At 39.8% G+C, this 20,600-nt stretch overlaps 1 protein-coding gene and 1 non-coding gene across 2 annotated transcripts; both read left to right on the top strand.

Annotated features, from left to right (window-relative positions):
• The first annotated feature begins 1,942 nt into the window (after positions 1-1,942).
• ImpE3 (Ecdysone-inducible gene E3) lies at positions 1,943-20,013 on the top strand. The gene is made up of 3 exons (XM_067159561.2): positions 1,943-1,990; positions 17,290-17,457; positions 19,682-20,013. The coding sequence occupies exons 1-3, from the start codon at positions 1,943-1,945 to the stop codon at positions 19,901-19,903; spliced, it is 438 nt and encodes a 145-aa protein (XP_067015662.2). The 3' UTR covers positions 19,904-20,013.
• Positions 5,323-5,441, top strand: LOC137503404 (5S ribosomal RNA). The gene has a single exon (XR_011019122.1). It is a non-coding gene; the product is annotated as a 5S ribosomal RNA (ribosomal RNA).
• Positions 20,014-20,600: the final 587 nt, after the last annotated feature.

The raw sequence follows: 20,600 nt of genomic DNA, 5'->3' as shown, positions 1-20,600 counted from the left end.
AGAATACATCCAACTACTTTCCTTTAAATTTTTTCCAGTTCTCGTATCAGATAATCCTGGTGTGGGTCCCATCCACTGGAACCATACTCTATTTGAGGTCTTACCAGAGACTTATATGCCCTCTCCTTTACATAATGCTAAAACCCTAAATACCCTCATAACCATGTGCAGAGCTCTGTAATCCTTTCTTTATAACCTCGTTCATTGGCTAAATGATCAGCGTTGAGGCCTACAGTTCAGAGGGTCCCGGTTTCTATTCCCGGCCGGGTCTGGGATTTTAATCGTCTTTGATTAATATTTCTGACTCGGGGTCTGGGTTTTTGTGCTTGTTCCAACACTTTCCTCTTCATATTCAGACCAAACTCAAACACTTCCAACCACCACAGAAACACCCTTACCCCAAAGAAGACATTATTAGTATTATTATTATTATTATTATTATTATTATTATTATTATTATTAATATTATTATTATTATTATTATTATTATTATTATTATTATTATTATTATTATTATTATTATTATTATTATTTTGCTATTTGCTTTACGACACACCGACACAGATAGGTCTTATGGCGACGGTGGGATAGGAAAGGCCTAGGAATGGGAAGGAAGTGGCCGTGGCCTTAATTAAGGTACAGCCCCGGCATTTGCAGCTGTGAGCTTGCATCCGGGAGAGAGTGGTTTCGAACCCCACTGTCAGCAGCCCTGAAGATGGTTTTGCGTGGTTTCCCATTTTCACACCAGGCAAATGCTTAATTAAGACCGCGGCCACTTCCTTTCCATTTCTAGGCCTTTCCTATCCCATCGTCGCAATAAGACCTATCTGTGTCGGTGCGACGTAAAACAAATTGTTGTATTACGATTACGGAAGAAGTCAAAGATTTGTTTGGTTAATCTATTAGAGTTCATTCTGAAAAGATGACCATTAAAATGTATGCTTATTTTTCGCATAGTATCTGAGAGATTTTCAATTTTCTTGTAGAGTGTTTCATTCTTGATTTATATTATCCTGAAAGTTTGGTCCTATGATCTTTCTTAAAATGTTCCTTTCTTTTAGCTTGAGGTTCTCCATCTGGCCTTTGAAATTCATGTTAAGGGTTTCTGGTTTAATCATTGTTGTATTATGTTTAATTTTGTACCCCCATGAAAAGGATTTCTTGTCGTATGTATCTTTTGTTATTATTATTATTATTATTATTATTATTTTATTATCCAGCCCTGTTGTGTAAAGGTAACCTTCCTGTCTCTTATTCCAAGGTCCTGGATACGTTTTCCGGCCAGTTCAAGGATTTTAATCCTGGACTGAGGAATAGAACGGGTTCAATAGATACGAGATTTTCTCAAGCTCTTAGTTAGAGGAAGAAAGCACACAGTGAGAAGATGTCGCTATTGACCTCGTGTACATAGGCCACCACTAGTTGCCATGGTTACAAAGGTGTCAGGAAATACTTGATGACGCAAATTCCAGACAAACATCTGGCCCCAAAAACGTATTCATATTAAAACCGAATTGTGAAACTATCAAAGAAATGACTGAATAATTATAATCACAAAGGAATAGGTGTGCTGAATGTTCAAGGTTAAACTGTTATTCACAACTGACACACTTCCGTGCCAAGCGGATTCGCATAGCCTGATTTCTGCGTAGAGCATGGAAAATTCGACTCAGGAACAGCAAGAGACAGTGAAGTGAAATTGTAAGCAAGGAGCAAACTCAGTCAGCTGCTCAGCATGGCAATTAGAGGAAACACTGTGTGGGAAGCGAGGTGTGCGGTGATCTGAGTGTTGTAAATATTTCCCACCCCTGTGGTCAAAGAAGTCGTAAACACTGATACAGTAGGACGAGACTAGAATGCTGATAGACTTTCACCACTGATAGCAGCTCATTAGCAGGACCTTTAAAGAGGGCCTTACCTCTGACGTGTTACTCAGTCTACCATGTTCTGGAACTCCTTCGTCAGCGTTCTTGCCGCAGTCGGGATTATGGTAAGTCAGAGGGGGCTTTGAAAAATACTGTACAAGTTAGGACAAGATAGGGAGTGTCCCACAGAGATTACGTTACATTGTCTGACTTGTAGTGAAATGAAAGATACGTTATAGTCAATTCAATACATTATTTACAAACAGCCGATAAAACTACAGTAAAATACGAATGACATCCTACAGCTCATTCCGTGTTATTAAAAGAGTATTGCTCTTACGGATCTATAAGGAGTGAACACACCCCCTCTTAGACATTCATAATTCCTCGTGATTAAGGAATATCGTAATGTACTTTATACTCGACGATGCCGATATATAAATATTATATGCCAGAAAACTGAATCTTAATGAGGCTCATTATAGTTCAAGTTTCATTATGATACAGGTTCTCCACCAATCAGAGTTCAGATTTTCATTATGATACAGGTTCTCCACCAATCAGAGTTCAGATTTTCATTATTATACAGGCTCTCCACCAATCAGAGTTCAGATTTTCATTATTATACAGATTCTCCACCAATCAGAGTTCAGATTTTCATTATGATACAGGTTCTCCACCAATCAGACTTCAGATTTTCATTATTATACAGATTCTCCACCAATCAGAGTTCAGATTTTCATTATTATACAGGTTCTCCACCAATCAGAGTTCAGATTTTCATTATGATACAACTGTTTGACTAGGTTCGCACTTGTTTTCAAAATCAATCATGTCGGATACACATATTAACATCAATGCTCCTTCTACTTCCAATATTCCACAACTACACGGCACATTCCCGGCAAATTAACTTCACCAACTGTACAATAAACAATTTCTATTTGAACTAAAGCTAGGTCATGATAACCTTCTATCAGAGCTTTGAAAACATATGACATTGTCAAGGTCTCTGATCCAGTCACGGATAATCAATAACCCAGCATATGCGCTCTGCGGTCTGTTCAGTAAACTCAACTGTCAACCGACATCTGGACAGAAATTTATGAATATTTAAAAAAATTAAGTTTTAATTATCGTCGAACATAAACAGTCATATGCAACTCGCCTATAATGGCAATAATTAAGACACTCGTATGGAAATTATAAAACTGGCTTTGCTCGTTTCATAAACATACTCGTGTCTTAATTACTGCCATTATAGGTGAGTTGCATAATGCACAATTATATAGTAAAATGAAAGAAAAAATGGTTGAGGCATGTTTTTGCCCCTTGAGTTATTAAAATAATAACATACTCTATTTAATAAAAACATTCGCAGGGAGGAAGCCATTGGCGGGAACAGCCATCGCTTTGTTGTTGATTTCCCTTCTGAGTTGCATGTTACGCGTGCCGTTACGCTGTGAATCGTCGACAGCTTATCACTGTTGAGGAGAAGTCATCTATATATGTGTATGTATTCAAATAGCCGGCCTCGTGGTGTAGAGGTAGCGTGCCTGCCTCTTACGTGGAGGCCCCGGATTCGATTCCCGGCCAGTTCAAGGATTTTTACCTAGACCTGAGGGCTGGTTCGAGGTCCACTCAGGCTACGCGATTAGAATTGAGGAGCTATCTGGCGGTGAGGTAGTGACCCCGGTCTCGAAAGCCAAGAATAACGGCCGACAGGATTCTTCGGGCTGACCACACGACATCTTGTAATCTGCAGGCCTTCCGGCTGAGGAGCAGTCGCTTGGTAAGTCAAGGCCCTTCAAGGGCTCTAGTGCCATGGGCTTTGGTTTTGGTTTTTATATGTTCAAATATTCTTGTACTGTACAACAGTTGTTCTTCTTAATCTGCTTATCCTCCAGGGTTGGTTTTTCCCTCGGACTCAGCGAGGGATCCCACCTCTACCGCCTCAAGGGCAGTGTCCTGGAGCTTCAGACTCTGGTTCGGGGGATACATCTGGGGAGGCCCAGGCGGCGTCACCTGCTATGCTGAACAGGGGCCTTGTGGGGGATGGGAAGATTGGAAGGGATAGACAAGGAAGAGGGAAGGAAGCGGCCGTGGCCTTAAAAGTTATGTACCATCCCGGCATTCGCCTGGAGGAGAAGCGGGAAACCACGGAAAACCACCTCGAGGATGGCTGAGGTGGGAATCGAACCCCCTCTACTCAGTTGACCTCCCGAGGCTGAGTGGACCCCGTTCAAGCCCTCGTACCACTTTTCAAATTTCGTGGCAGAGCCGGGAATCGAACCCGGACCTCCGGGGATGGCAGCTAATCACACTAACCACTACACCACAGAGGCGGACGACATGACTTTTACTGATACAGAAATTCGCTACGATGTTTATCTGTGCCTGGTTTTGTTATTTAGCTTTTGTTCCTTAAGCGCATTTTATTTTTGCCACATTCTTACCACTTATTCACAAGCGCATTCAATTGTTACCATTCTTTTCGTGGGGCGATATTACGGCACAGTAGTACCCGGCGTTGCTTGGGCAAGTGCATCCCTCACAATGACCTATAAAATTGTCTGTTGTCAGTTTGCCTTGAACTTCAATACTGAGATATTTTATGTGCAGTAGTTTATCTATGCTGCTGTAAAAACTGGAAGAAGCTCTCCCTACAATACCTGTACCCTAGATTTCAAACACATAATGTACAGTTTACTTTCTTCCTACTTTTATTTTGAACTTAAATACTGAGTTTCACCATTATAATATATGCCACGGTTTTCCCATAATACTGTTGAGCAGAGACGTTCGATATGGCAACCTTGTTGTCATAAGAGCAAAACTGTTTTCTTAACATGGAATGACCTATAGCAGAAAGCTGCCACGTTTATATGTATTGAACCCTTTAAGATCCACAAAGGTCATGGGTTCAGTATGTATGTAGGAATGTTCAGTCCTCAGCCCTAAGGGTGGTTGAATCCTCAACAGCTCCATAATCGGCTGGCATAGATGGCCTAGGCATCAATGAAGAGGCGTACTAGGGAAATGAGGAGTGTGGTAGTTTCCCATTGCTTCCCTCACCGATTCATAAGTTGCTATTACATATCAGACTGCCAAGCCCAGTGAAATGCATGCATCATCCGACCCTATGAGCAACATTTTCACACCATTCACAACAGGGATTGGCTGCATAAGGTATGGCATTACTAGCATCGCTCATGCCTCAGTCACTTTCACATTGTTAAAGCCAAGGATAAGACTGAGACAGGTCAATGAAAGTAACTAAATTTCTCTAGCCTATTCCAGAAGACTTAGTGCACTGTAAACACTAGGTCCCGCCAGCAAAGGCATCACATCAATATGTACTGTATATTTACCCAATATTAACGGAAAGTGATGTATTTCCTTTAGAATGAGATATTTACGGCGAGGGCGAAATTTCCAAATGAGTAAGATAAACTTAGTCAACGGCCATACCATGTTGAATACACCGGTTCTCGTCCGATCACCGCAGTTAAGCAACATTGGGCGTGGTCGGTACTTGGATGGGTGACCGCTTGGGAACACCACGTGTCATTGGCTCAATTCCATTTTAGTGGCAAAAGATCTACAGAGGTGGACGAACAAATATCACTACAAAAGAGATAAACCTATCTCTCAATATTTTATTTAATACTATGACGTAATTGCCTTCTGATCATTCTTACGAGAGTACGGAAAATGATACTCTACCGTATCGAAATTAGTTTCCGCACTGTTTCTATTAGAAATCGTCTCTGATTGGTCGAATTCCGCCACACAGTAATGTAAACACGGATAGTCAGAGAGATCATGAATCAAGGAACCCCGAACTTAATCTTGTTGACTTGTTTCTCCACCTGATTGCAGCACCGTAGTTTCGTATTCATATGGCGTCTCAGCATTCCCAGCCCAAACAATCTACCGCCATCACAGTACTAGGTGTACACTCAACTCTCGATTAAACGCGATAATGTAAGGGTTAAGGCTTCCCGGATAAGTAAAATCGCGGTTAACCCGCAAAAAGTTAAAAATAGAACAGGCGTATTGAAAGTACATTTAAAATGATAATTAAAGCCCGGACGCTTATGCAGTAACGGGTTAGATTGCAAACTAATTTGTTTAGTAGGAGGTGTCGGCCACCCGCTCTTCCGTATTGTGACAGGAGTAACATAAATTCTAGGGGTTCTGAAGGGGCCGTACCAGGGTGCAAAATCAGAAAGAAGTGGTGGAGGGGAGAAGCAACATAGGGCTTAACTACTAGTGTTTTTTCAGAGCAGTATCCGGCGGGGTGGGGGGGGGAGAAGAGGGTATAAAATTCCCCTGTAATTTAACTAATCCCTCCCCGAGAAAAATGTAAATTTTAGATCTTTTTGTTTGAATTTTGTTGTTATAACGAGAATGATAAACATTAAAACGTTATTCCAATCATCTGAGGAGTTTATGAGAGACTGTCATTTTCTTAATAAAGGCCATGCGAGGCGCGATTTGTCCTGATTTATTGCTTTATTAGTGAAACCTTCCTCTACCAGGGTTAAGTGTTGACTGAACAAATTTTTCGGTTTGTACATTGCTTAAGTGAACATTGTCCTATTGATACCTATCGGAAACACACACTCTCCAAGAAGTACATGAGTGGTTTAAGTTCCACCTACTTAGAGCAATGACAGCGGTGGAGAGCTTCAAGTAATTTACGTTTTCGCCCGGGTTTCAGATGGACTTGTCAGATTTCGCACCCTAACGTTTATGCAAGCCTCACAGCACAGTCGATATGAAGTTAGACTATACTTGCTACTCGCTTCAGTAAGTTTGCATTCTAACCTTATTAGTGCATACAAATCCGGGCTCTAATGATAATAAATAATACTAATATATTGTTTTTTATTAACTAACCCAATACGTTGCAGTAAAAGTATCACTTAGCGCAATTAATAAATGGAAAAATAAACAGCACTTTTCGTTGAAACTAATAAGGCAAAAAAGTATTCAGACTACCTAAGTTTACTGTTTCTAATAATAATCACTCAAGGTTTTCTACTCTTCTACCGAGAAACACCTTTCTTTATTTGGCTTCTCAAGTTTCTCAAAACAAATTATTCTGTGATGAGAGCATCTTCCTGGCAATATCATCCCGACCCTTTGTAATTCTGTATTACTATAACACGTAACACTCCTGCATTTTTTTGATATCGCGGTTAAGCCGCAACGTGGTTGATCCGATTACGCTAAATCGACAGGTGAGTGTGCATAATGCAATGTATATAAATATCGCATATATTACAGTATATCAAAATATTTGTATTACCTTCATTAAGTACATTGTTTACGACTCTTGTAGCTTAGTGGACTGCCAAATGCTTCAAATAACATTAATGTTTATGTTTTATTACAATATAACAACATGTAAACATCTCTTATACCTTTCACAGTAACACAAAACAAAAAACCGTCAATGCATGGAGCAAACAAGGACGATTTACGTCGCGACGAATCAAAAGTACTTATAATTAATTTAATTTAAAATAAATTCATCATGGTATGAAATAAAATATTGTACACAAGAGCCACTAAAGTGATAAGTTTATGTTACTCGTTTAGAAATTCCGGACGTAAACATCTCACTTTCTTTCTTTCTTTCTTAATCCTTTTACCCTCCAGGGCTGGTTTTACTTCGGACTCAGCGAGAGATCCCACCTCTACCGCCTCAAGAGCAGTGTCCTGAAACGTGAGACATTGGATCGGTGGATACAACTGGCGAGGAGCATCAGTACCTCGCCCAAGTGGCCTCACCTGCTATGCTGAGCAGGGGCCTTGTGAGGGGATGGGAAGATTGGAAGTGATAGACAAGGAAGGAGGAAGGAAGCGGCCGTGGCCTTAAGTTAGGTACCATTCCGGTATTTGCCTGGAGAAGTGAGAAACCACGGAAAACTACTTTGAAGATGGCTGAGGTGGGAATCGAACCCACCTCTGCTCAGTCGACATCCCGAGGCTGAGTAGATCCTGTTCCAGCCCTCATAAGACCTTCTAATCACCACAGAGGCGGACTTGAATTAAATATATTATTATAAACAAACCGAGCACAGTGGCTGACATGTTAACGTGCTAAGGCTATGGAGCCAAATTCCGTATTCGGGAAGTAAGCGGGTTCGAAACCCATCGTCGCACAGTGTGCAATGAGCCCATTCCAGAGGAACAAAAATAACATTACTGTGATAATCCATACCAGTGTATTTATTAATCTTAAAATCTCTACGAATAAAAACAAACATCCCGTGTCAAGGGAGTGGTAGCGACACATACATTTTAAGACATAACATTAATTTTAAGCAATTATTCAGCCCTAGAAATATTTTATGCTTACCCCAATGATTATTTTGTTACCTTAATGCATGTTGTTTGTTCATATCAACTAGAATAATGTTATCTATAAAAATTCTGTTTTTTTAAATAAAGGCAGATTGAAAATGAAAACCTACAACCTGTTTTCCAGTCAGTGACCGCGTCAGGGATGCAATGCATGGACCCCTCCTCCCATCTTGCGGCGAGGATAGTAATTGTGCCGGCTGCCGAGGCCTGTCGCACTCCTTTGAGGCAATGATATATGACTGATGGATGAAATGAAATTATAATGGAGAGTGTTGCTGGAATGAAAGATGACAGGGAAACCCGGAGTATCCGGAGAAGAACCTGTCCCACCTCCACTTTGTCCAGCACAAACCTCACATGGAGTGCCCGGGATTTGAACCAAGGAACCCAGCGGTGAGAGGCTGACGCACTGCCACCGGAGTCACGGAGGCTTCTTGAAATTTTAAAGGCAGATTAATCAAGTTAAATATTATAAGTGTTTTCAGTGTGAGACAAAATTGATGTGATCACGACTGTGTAAGAGAAAATTAATGCAATTTTAACAATAAAATCTTACACGCCGCGAAAAGTCAATCAAATTTTCTACCTCTATTACGAAAAGAAAATACTCTTATATCACATTAAATTAAAGAAATACGCTGAGAATGTCCGACTCGTTGGCTGGATCGTCAGCGTTGAGGCCTTCGATTCAGAGGGTTCCTGGTTCGATTCCCGGCCGAGTCGGGGATGTTAATCGCGTATGACTAATTTTCTAGCTTGGGGACGGGGTATTTGTCCCAACATTTTCTTCTTCCTATTCAAATAACACACCAGACGACCAACCACCACAGAAACACGCAAGAGTTATTACATCCCTCCATACAGGGCTGATGTCAGAAAGGGTATCCGGCTGTAAAACGCAGCCGATTGTGAATTTGCTGAAGTTCTTTTTTTTTTGTTAAATTCACACACCTATCTCTTAAATTTGTCTTTGTTGTCATGAGAATTTGAAGTTAGTATTTTTCATTAATTCTCAACTAAATAAAAAATATATGCTATGCAGTAAATGTTGATTCGGGATTTTTGATGGTTATTTGCGAAACAAGGATGTTTAATTTATTCTTCTTCTTCTTCTTCTGCTGCTACTGCTGCTTTTACGGGCTCATTAGGCCACTTCAGTCGATCATTTTCTGGTTTTCTTCTTTGATAGATTCTTTTTGCCGATTCTCCAGTAGCTTTCCATTCGTTCTGACCTTTTCTGGCGGACCTCATCTAAAAAATACCCTTTTCATTGCGTGTCGTTGGTGTATTTGTCTTATTGTTATGTTTTCAGTTTCTTTAAATTTCTGTTTTCTTTTGTAAATCATCCATAGTTATTTTTAGTTCTTCCACAACCTTTCTAATTTCCTTAATCCATCCTCCTGTTGCTTAAGATACCAGAGTTGCTCTACAATTTTTCTGCATAATCTGGTTTCCGGTGTCCCCATAATGTGACTTTTATTATTGTCATTCGTATTTAAAAAATTCCCTAACTAGCAGTTTTAAAATCTATAAATACATTGAAATTCAGAATAAAAACGTCTGAAGTAAATGTGGCTAGAAATACTTATCCAATTTTTGGGAAAGTCCAAAATGCCGCTTTTTCGAAAAATTTTCACTAACTCAATACTCGAAATGGCTAGATCTAGCCATATAGTGACTAAATTGGCAACCCATATAATGTAACTTAAAAGATTTTCAGTCTGTCGAACTCACAAGTTTAATATAAATATTGCACTATAACATACCTGTAAAAACCACACTCTTAAACAAAGAATGAAATGTTTCGTTCTTAAAAACATCATCACATTCTATCAAGTCACACTCATTATTTGGAAATATTTATGTTTATTTCTGTCCAAACACCTACTAATTTGAAATTTGGAACTTGTCTTATTGAAGTCGTGCTGTAGTGGAGACAAATTTGAAATTTTTAAGTTATCTTATTGAAGTCGTGCTGGAGTAGAGACAAATTTGAAATTTGTAAGTTATCTTATTGAAGTCGTGCTGTAGTAGAGACAAATTTGAAATTTGTAAGTTATCTTATTGAAGTCGTGCTGGAGTAGAGACAAATTTGAAATTTGTAAGTTATCTTATTGAAGTCGTGCTGGAGTAGAGACAAATTTGAAATTTGGAACTTATCTTATTGAAGTCCTGCTGTAGTGGAGACAAGTTTGAAATCTGGAACTTATCTTAATGAAGTCTTGCTGGAATGGAGACAAGTTTGAAATCTGGAACTTATCTTATTGAAGTCTTGCTGGAGTGGAGACAAGTTTGAAATCTGGAACTTATATTAATGAACTCCTGCTCGAGTGTAGACAAATTTGAAATTTGGAACTTATTTAAGTCCTGCTGAAGTGGAGACAAGTTTGAAATCTGGAACTTATCTTATTGAAGTCATGCTGGAGTGGAGACAAATTTGAAATCTGGAACTTATCTTATTGAAGTCATGCTGGAGTGGAGACAAGTTTGAAATCTGGAACTTATCTTATTGAAGTCATGCTGGAGTGGAGAAAAATTTGAAATTTGGAACTTATCCTAATGAAGTCCTGCTGGAGTGGAGAAAAATGTTAAATCTGGAACTTATCTTACCGAATTCCTGCTGGAGTGGAGATAAATTTGAAATTTGGAACTTATCTTAATGAAGTCCTGCTGGAGTGGAGACAAATTTTAAATTCGGAAATTATCTTATTGAAGTCGTGCTGGAGTGGAGAAAAATTTGAAATTCGGACCTTATCTTAATGAAGTCCTGCTGGAGTGGAGACAAATTTGAAATTTGGAACTTATCTTATTCAAATCCTGCTAGAGTGGAGTCAAATTTTGAAATTCGGACCTTATCTTAATGAAGTCGTGCTGGAGAGGAGACAAATTTGAAATTTGGAACCTATGTTAATGAAGTCTTGTTGGAGTGGAGACAAAGCAGGATTTCATTAAGATAAGTTCGAAATTTCAAATTCCTAGTTATTTAGACAGAAATAAACACAAATATTTCCAAATATTGATTGCGACTTGATAGAATCTGATGATGTCCTTTTAAGAATGAAACGTGTCATTCTTTTTTAATAGTGTGTATTTTTATTCCTTGTTTAATAATATGTTTTTACCGGTATGTTATAGTGTAATATTTATTTTTAACTTGTGTTCGACAGACTGGAAATCTAAGTTACATTCAAAGGAGTCTACACTGGAAAGTATGGCATCCTTCTTTTTCAAAAAAAGAATTGGCAACCCTGCACTGTATGTGTCACTACAAGTGCTCTACTTGTCATAAAATCCAGCAGTACCGGTTGATGTTGGTGTTCTTAAGACGATGCGGATCTGTAGAGATAAGCTCCCCTTCCTACTTGGTGCCAGTCGTCTTGGGCTACGACCACACGAGCAGTTAATGCTGTCGGAAGTCAGCAGCAAATACAGGAGAAAAAATGTGCTAAGGCCACACGAGACAGTAAATACAGTTGCAGCAAGCATCGAAAACTGTTCCACGGCAATTGCTGTCGCTAAATGCCACACGGCGGGAGCAAATGCACTTGTAGCACAGTTGATGCAAAGCAAGGATCATTTGTTGTTCCCGAAGATCTAGTTCAGTTATGAATCTTGCAGCGAATGTTGCTTTATCCATGTTACTTGTACGACTGAAGCGACGTTGACAAAAAGAAAATGGTGGATTCATCCTATTATCAGTGAAAGGTCAACGAAGGGTAAATTTGTCCTTATTCATGAGAACCTGAAGCTTCACCCAGACATTTTTTTTAATAATACCGAACGTCACTGAACACTCTTCACGATCTACTGTCAGTTATAAGTGGAGAAATGTCGTCATCGTTGATGTTCATTGTAATGACTAGAGCCCGGATTTTTATGCATTAATAGGTTAGAATGCAAACTTACTGAAGGGAGTAGCAAGTATAGTCTACCTTCACAACGATCATGCTATGTGGTTTGCATAAACATGAGGGGTACGGCCCATCAGAGCCCCTATAATTTATGTTACTCTTGCTACATTATGGAAGAGCGGGTAGCCGACAACTCCTACTAACCAACTTAGTTTGCAATCTAACCTGTTACTGCATAAAAATCCGGGCTTTAGTAATGACACACAATCTCGCACTACGAAATAAACATGTAACTTTTCTCATCAGGAAGTGAGGGGGCCATTTTCAATTATTGCGGCGGGCGGTTGGGAGCGAGCATCTTAGCGCCGCTACTGCGCGCATTGTACAAACATGGATACTTCTCCGCTTCCAGAATGACACGTTCACTGTCCTCATAATCCATATTTCGTAAATGTAATATCGTTATATAGGTGATGAACGAAAATGAAATACGCAGTAAATACCGTCTCTTGTGGCCACTGTCCAACAGCTTATGCAGTGAAAGAAATGGGACCTGGCCTATCCCTTCAACAGCAAGACCTTGAACTGCTTCCGGCGAACTGCATTTACTGGGAAGTGTAGTCCATAACATTGCAACACAAGGTGCACATTTTTCTCCTGTATTTGCCGCTGACTTCAAACAGCATTAACTGCTCGTGTGAGGAAATTACTGGGTCTGAAGTGATGAGTGACGTTTTCAGCACAAGTTCATCTGTAGCAATTCTGGAAATTTTTCTAGCATGCTCTTCTATGAAACACCCGAGGTCTTTGTTTTCAGCCTCTTCAGAGAGATGCCCTATTGCTAAAATATGTCATTTGATTATCTCCGTACTATGCACTAAGAGTATGTGTACTGTTACAGACATAAAGTATCAAGGACAGGCTTTTAAGTACAAATCCTTCGTTTCCTTGGTGGTTCTTGTTGTTGTTGTTGTTGTGTTTTTTGTTTAGGTCATCAGTACAAAAACTGTTTTGATGCAGCTCTTCATGCCACCCTATCCTGCGCTAACCTTTTCATTTATGCGTAACTACTACACCCTACATCTGCTCTAACTTGATGGTTATATTCATACCGTGGTCTACACCTGCCGTGCCTACCACTTACACTTTCCTTACAAACAAGCTGAACAAGTCCTAGGTGTCTTATGATGTGTCCTATAATTCTATCTCTTCTTCTGGTCAATTTTAGCCAAATCGATCTCCTCTCACCAATTCGATTCAGCATCTCTTCATTCGTAATTCGATCCACCCATCGCACCTTCAACATTATTCTGTAACACCACATTTTATTCTTGCATAAAATGTATTTCTTATGTTTTACGTGCTAATGTTTGTGAATACAAAGTGATTTAAACAACTTTTGTATTCTATTCATAATATTTAATATTATTAATGAATCAATTTATGTTCGGACAAAGTTGTGCCATTATACGCAGGAAGTGATCAAATCATACATTTCTGAAAATAAATTTACAGGGAATGCAAAAGATTGTTTGTAGCGTCTAAAAGAATACCTCAGTCTCTCTCTTTGAAGATGCCCGTCATTTTTGTAGTGTGGGATGTAGTAGGAAATTCGTTAGGAAATATGGCTGCTAGAAATAACTTGGTTGGTCAAGAGCTTTGAATAACCTAGCAAGAACATTACAGGAGGCTTAGTTCTGTACAGTTGGCCGTGTTCTGGAAGTGTATTGTAAGTCTTCTAGTCGCAGGGTTCGTAAGGAGACCCTGGAAACTCTGAAATCATTCAGATCTGAAACACAATGCTGGCACTCATTACGAAATATCTTTACAATTTTACCATTCTACCAACTTTTGTGTCAATTTACTGAACTATTAACGCACACTAGCAGCTAAAGGTGCACAGAGAAATCTTAAAGAAAGCAAAGTGAATGAATATGTTCATAACAGCTTTCCCTGTAAAAAAAAAAAAAACTTCTTGATAACCCTATGATCTACGACAGAAAATGTCTTGTTATCCATTAGACTGTTGTTTTCTTATCTTCGTTAGCCGTCAGCTCCCAACGAGAATTAATTGGGGACTATAAATTCCTTGTTTAATTATTATTTATAAAAGTTCGTTCGTAATCTGTTTACCCTCCAGGGTCGGTTTTTCCCTCGGACTCAGCGAGGGATACCACCTCTACACCCTCAAGGGCAGTGTCCTCAAGATTCAGACTTTGGGTCGGGGATACATCTGGGGAGAATGACCAGTATCTCGCCCAGGCGGCCTCACCTGCTATGATGAACAGTGGCCTTGTGGAGGGATGGGAAGATTGGATGGGACAGGCAAGGAAGAGGGAAGGAAGCGACCGTGGCCTTAAGTTAGGTACCATCCCAGCATTTGCCTGGAGGAGAAGTGGGGAAACCACGGAAAACCACTTCCAGGATGGCTGAGGAGGGAATAGAACCCACCTCTACTCAGTTGACCTCCCGAGGCTGAGTGGACCCTGTTCCAGCCCTCGTAGCACTTTTCAAATTTCGTGGCAGAGTCAGGAATCGAACCCGGACCTGCGGGGGTGGCAGCTAATCACGCTAACCACTACACCACAGAGGCGGACAGTTATAAAAGTGATGTATTTATGTTCGTTCGTATAGCCATTTAGAACGCCTGGAAGGTATGCATAGCCACTTAACGGCATGGACGGACAAGTTGCCTGCCTGCTTAACTCCTAGCCACTCAAGTGCAAGGACAAATTGTGTTATCGTTGCTGTACAGTAGTGCGGAATGTGGACTTCCTACGCCGAATATTCCAGTTGTACGAACTTGTATCTCCACCAGATATTTAGACCATCGGCATTCAGGTCTGAAGATCCCGTGTTGATACCTGGTAGAGGTGAAGGGTGGAAAAAGTAATGTGCTCGTCACTTTATGTCGTACGGTGTCTGCACGTACAAAATCTCACCTAGCTCATCCAGTGTTTACCCGACAATATAAATTAAAATTCGATTTATTTTGAATTTATAGTCGGCCAAGTTGTGCCAATATATGTGGGATTGGATCAAATCGTACATTTTCTAATGACAGACACGGAGGGAGTGCAAAAGAATAGAGTTGTTGTTTTGTTGTTTCTTTACCATCTGATACGAATCAAAAGGAATGTCTAAATTGACACGCAAGCAACCTACGATGGCGTCAATCAAAATACCTGCTCACGGTAACTGAGGGTTTATTATTATTTATTCATCCATTCATTCATCTTAGGACTACATCAAGCAGTTTTCTTCTTTTTTCCATAAAATTCTTCATCCTTTCTTCGTGTTGTTTTATTTCTTTCTTCCCTCTTTCCTTCCTTCCTTCCTTCCTTCTTACTTTCCTTCCATCCTTCCATTTACTACCTTATTAATTTTTGGCATTCTCTGGAAATTTACCATCAAATATTGCTTTCTTAAATTTGTTTCAATTTGCAATTTGTTCCTTTTTAGTAATGAGTAGTATCAAATCTTCTTCGGCTTCTTTGAAAAATGCTGGTTTAATTTCTTTATTTGCAGCGTTCAAAAAGTTGTTTTGTTAAATCTGCCATTATTGTACACGTGACCAAAAAATCTTAAAATTCTTTTTTTAGAAAACATATCTATTTTATTCTGATGCTTTGCATAAATAGTGTTCTTGTCTCTTTTTCTATATGCCATTCTTCCAAATAGGTGCTATAATTTCCCTTAGGATTTTCTTTTCTATTTTGCTTATTCTTCCATCTGAGAAGATATTCAAACACTCAGTTTCATACAAAGCTGCTGGAAGGATTACCGTTTCGAAGTGCCTTCATTTAGTATTTCTAGATACTGACTTTTGTTGTGTATATTCATCGCTGCGTGATAAGCTTCCTCTATTTTGTGAATTCTTGCCTTCATGCTCCTCTTCACTACCGCTGTTGCTATTATTGCTCTTTCTTGAATCGTTTGATTCTTTTGTTGTTAGATATATGAAATTTCTGCACTGCATTGTTGAGACTAGTGATCCATTCTAGATTTTCATAGGAAACTTGTACTCCTATTTTGGAGGCACACTTTTCAAAGTGTTCCAATTTCATCCTTCCTTCTTCTGGGGTTTTTCTTAGAATGACTAGATCATCTGCAAAAGCTAGGTGGTTTCTTACAATTCACTTATTTCATAGTCCCTTTACAACTGATTCGTAGATTTTTGTTATTATTCACATTTTTGGCCTCCCCCCGGCCAGCTTTACACATCGTGTATCGAAAGGGCACAACCTACGTGTTTATGTACCCTATAAGAAGGTGGTAAATATTACAAGAACGTGTTGTAAGACGCATTTACTTGCGGGCCATCTTAATTTAACCGCATTAATCTTTACTCATAAATCCTTACGAAGAAGGGTGCTTCTTAGGTAGTAGACACAAAGATTCTGCGGTTGACAACGGTTATCACTAAATTAGATCGCGTTTCCAACGACAGCATCAGAAAACGGTTGCACCAATCCACGGCAAAATGTTCGAGAGTCGTCTCCGATGATTTGAGCATGTTTCACGTTCATTATCCTACACAATTTCCGAGACAGGCTACAACCTAGAGCAGGGCCTCTCAAGGTGCATGCACCGGTGCATTGCGCGGTGCAAAGTGCAAAAGAGGACTTCGGTAGGTTGACTAGAGTACAGATCACAACTGCTCGAGTTTGAGCAATAGCGCTGTCTCTCTCTTTCCCTACGCCTGTCTCGCTCGCTCCACCTGTCTTCCCCCTTTCTCACTTCCTGCCCAGTGCTCCGTCATCCGAGCCGAATTAAGCCAAGTTTATCCGAGTCACTCCGAGACATAACGCTGGTCTGAGCCGAGCGGAGTCGGACCGATGCACGGTGCACAGAACCTCTGCGCCTCGGTTTGCACACGTGAGATTTCGGGCGTTTGAAAGGCTCTGACCCAGAGGTTGTAAGCAGAAGACGAAAGTCACGACCTACGCAACGTTCGATCGCCACTGTACATAAAGACCTCAAGAGTGTGAATATCCATACATCCAGATATGGCCCGAGAGAGACCTAACTGGAAACAGCAGATCCATATAATGGACCTCGCAAACAGGAGGGATTATCGCTAAAGGAAAATAAGTTCTACTCAGAATGTAAATCTAAGTATCATTCCCTCCTTCATTCCTACAAGAACATGTCTTCCAGAAAGAGATAAAGAATGAAGTATGTTTTGTCCACAGGGTGCCATTGCCCCGTCCTACTCGGACTCGTACATCCCGGCCGCCCTCCAACTCCTGGACAACGCCGCTCAGCAGCTGGACGAGCACAAGGAATACCAGGAGCACATCTCTAAACTAGCACAGAGCCTGGTGATGGAGGCGCGTTCTCAGGGGCTCGGTAAGTTCGAGGTGCGTAAGTAGCCTTCCCTTCACATCCCCTTCCCTTTCTATTACCTCTCTTTATCTTCCCTTACCTCTCTCCCTTTTCTTCATTTCTCTTATTTACCTCTTTTCTTCATTTCTCTTCAGTTATCTCCTTCCTTCATTCCCCTTCTCTTATCTCTTTCTCTTTTCTTAATTTGTCTTTCCTACCTCTTTCCTTTGCCTTCATATCTATTCTCTTACCTCGTTCTGTTTTCTCCATTTCTCTTCACTTACCTCTCTCTTTTTCCTCCATTTCCCGTGTATTTCCCCTTTGTTCTTTTCCTTTTATCTCTTTTCTTCATTCCTCCTCTCTTACTCCTCTATCTTTCTTCTTCATTCCTCTTCTCCTACCTATTTTCATTTCTCTTCCCTTACCTCTCTCCCTTTTCTTAATTTCTTTACTTCTTTTTTCATTTCTCTTGTCTTCATTTCTCTTCGATTACCTCCATTTTTCTTCATTTCTACTCTCTCACTTCTTTCTCTTTCCTTCATTACTCTTACTTTTCCTCTCTCTTCTTTCTCCACTTCTCTTTCCTTCATTTCCTTTATATTTTTCTCTTTTCTTCCTTTCTCTTCCCTTACCTCTCTTCCTTCATGTGTCTTCTCTTACTTATTTCCTTCAGTTCTCTTTTTCATTTCTTTCCTCTTACATCTCTCTCTTTTCTTAATTTATCTTCGTTTACCTCTATCTCTTTTCTTTTTCTTTCCTTCTCCCTCCTCTCTGCCTTCATCACACCTTCTCTTCTGTTTTCTTTCCTTACCTTTACCATCCCTCCTCTTCAGTTGCCTTTCCTTCCCCCTCCTTATCACCCCTTCGCTTCTCTTTCCTTTCCCTCATATCTATGTCTATTTTCATCGCCTCTTCCATTCCTTCACTTTCGTTTTCTCCTCTTTATCATCCCTTCTCTTCACTTATCTTTCTTTCTCCTCTTCTTCTTTCATTCCCTTATTTATCATCTGACTACTTCAATTCTCATTCTTTCCCTTCTTCCCTTCATTTTCTCTCTGTTTCTTGTCTTTCTTTCATTCTCCTGTATGTTTAACCTCTCTTCTTATCCTGTCCGACCATCCTTTCCTTCGCTTTCTTTTAAGTCTAACCATTTCCTCCATTGTCGTTTCTTCTCCCTCGCTTTTATTCGCTTTTATTCGCTTTTATTCTCCTGTCTCTGTTTCCATCGTGTAGGACATCAATATGGCACACATGAGTAACGACTGAATCTATCAATGCATCATTATTGCACGTCCCAAGGTTTTCCTTTTCACCTTTTCTTTCTAAATTCCTGTTCTCTTTCGACCCTGATGGTGCTTGAATTGTGAGGCCTAGGGAGTCTTTTCAGCTTTTCAAGAATATCATGCTTCTTACTTTTCCTTATCTAATAGTTTCATGCTTAGAAGTGTGGTTAGAGTTAGTTAATGTCTGATAATCCAATTACGTTTTCCCTTTAAACGAAATTAATCTCCATCATATTTCATAATCGACTTCCGTCAAACAAACTTTCTATTGTAAAGTATACAGAGTTTATCATTTTCCAGTTTTTCATGGCCCATCTCTCTCTTTTTAAGACGGCATCACTTTTATTCACTGTTCTTACGAGAAACTGAACACCTCGTACATAAATCATAATGTAAAAGTTCCAAAGAAATTCACCATTGCTGAAAATATGTGAGCATTTTACCAAAATAGCTCTAACGATGATTTTAATTCTGGACTGAAGTATAGAATGGGCTTCACTTTCGGAGGTGCATATGGCCCTGAGGTTCACTCAGCCTACACCAAAAATTAGTACTAGGTTAATTCCTGGGGGCAAAGGCGGCCGGTCGTAGAGCTAACCACTCTACCCCATCACGTGCCGAGGTTAACAATGGTGGAAGCCTTTATCTTCCAGTCCTTCCACGGAGGTGACTTTGCTTTTTGCTTAGTTACAGGAATCAGATCACGCTGCTGACCTAGTTTACATGTTACATTTACATAATATTCACTGTCTATTACGGAGCTAAAGCTCTGTAAAAGGTTATTTTGGGGTGGATAAATAAATAAATAAATAAATAAGACAGTTATCATCACCACTTTCACAGACCCAGATCTAAGACACTCCTGTAAATTCCGAACCATTAAGTTTTTGAACATAATGAAAATATAATATTTATTTTGACTTCAAGAAACATGTAAATCATCTGGTAACTGAAAAATTCTTGATTTGTTTTACAGGGATTCTCTGACACTATAATGAAAGAACTTAAGGAGACTTCCAAACTTACCGCAGCTGAACAACTCAAGATGGTGCTCCAGCGCATACTTGATCGTGAAGACATGAAGAGACGCAACACTAAGACCGCAGTTCAGGAGGCCGTGAAAGATTTAGACGAGCCAGAGTCAACGATAAGTACGGCCATGGCTGAAGTCGAACCGCTACAGTACACTAAAAAATAAGAGAAAAATCATGTGTCTTATTTACTCTTGAATTGATTATTTTTGTATATATACAGTACAGTATATAAATAAACAAATAAATCATTGTAGAATATGTGGGCTTAAAGCGAATGGAATGTTTTAGGGTTGTGATTGAATGTGTTGTATAAAAGTATGTATTGAAGACAATTTGCTTTACGTCGCTCCGACAGAGGTAGGTATTATGGCGACGATGGGATAGGAAAGGGTTAGGAATGGGAAGGAATCGGCCGTGGCCTTAATTAAGGAACAGCCCCAGCATTTGCCTGGTGATGTTAATTAACAAGAATCAAGCCCACGTCAGTCCTATTGTAAATATTTTCCGCGCCACTTTTATTTTCCCCTCCCGGCAGAAGAGATGTCAAGTTTACGTTCTAAAAGCAACTAGTACACTCATGTGCAGGCGAATCTAACTCAGTAATAATACAGTGACGTTCATGTGGGAGGATGTAAGATATGCCGTAATAGCAGCATGATACCCACATCTATTATATTTAATGATGGCTCTTTATCCATTACCGTGCATTATACAGAACAAGGATGAGAAGTCTCTTGTATTTCCCACACAGATGGCGTAATCATAAAACCAGTGCAGTGCAGGTGGTGATTATCTAAAGCAAAGCAATGTCTATATTGATAATAGAAAAAAGAAGCCACTTTTCCCATTGCGAAAAACAAA

Source organism: Anabrus simplex, chromosome X (genome assembly GCF_040414725.1).
Source record: "Anabrus simplex isolate iqAnaSimp1 chromosome X, ASM4041472v1, whole genome shotgun sequence".
In the NCBI taxonomy this organism is placed as follows: domain Eukaryota; kingdom Metazoa; phylum Arthropoda; class Insecta; order Orthoptera; family Tettigoniidae; genus Anabrus; species Anabrus simplex.
This window is presented reverse-complemented; position numbering and strand designations above follow the sequence as displayed.

What these genes read in the sequence shown, in the direction of transcription:
- ImpE3 (XM_067159561.2), top strand. Translation starts at nt 1,943, where the DNA reads ATGTTCTGGAACTCCTTCGTCAGCGTTCTTGCCGCAGTCGGGATTATG. An exon ending in TTGCCGCAGTCGGGATTATG is followed by an intron (nt 1,991 to 17,289) that starts GTAAGTCAGAGG and finishes TTTTGTCCACAG; the next exon opens with GGTGCCATTGCCCCGTCCTA. An exon ending in AGGGGCTCGGTAAGTTCGAG is followed by an intron (nt 17,458 to 19,681) that starts GTGCGTAAGTAG and finishes TTTGTTTTACAG; the next exon opens with GGATTCTCTGACACTATAAT.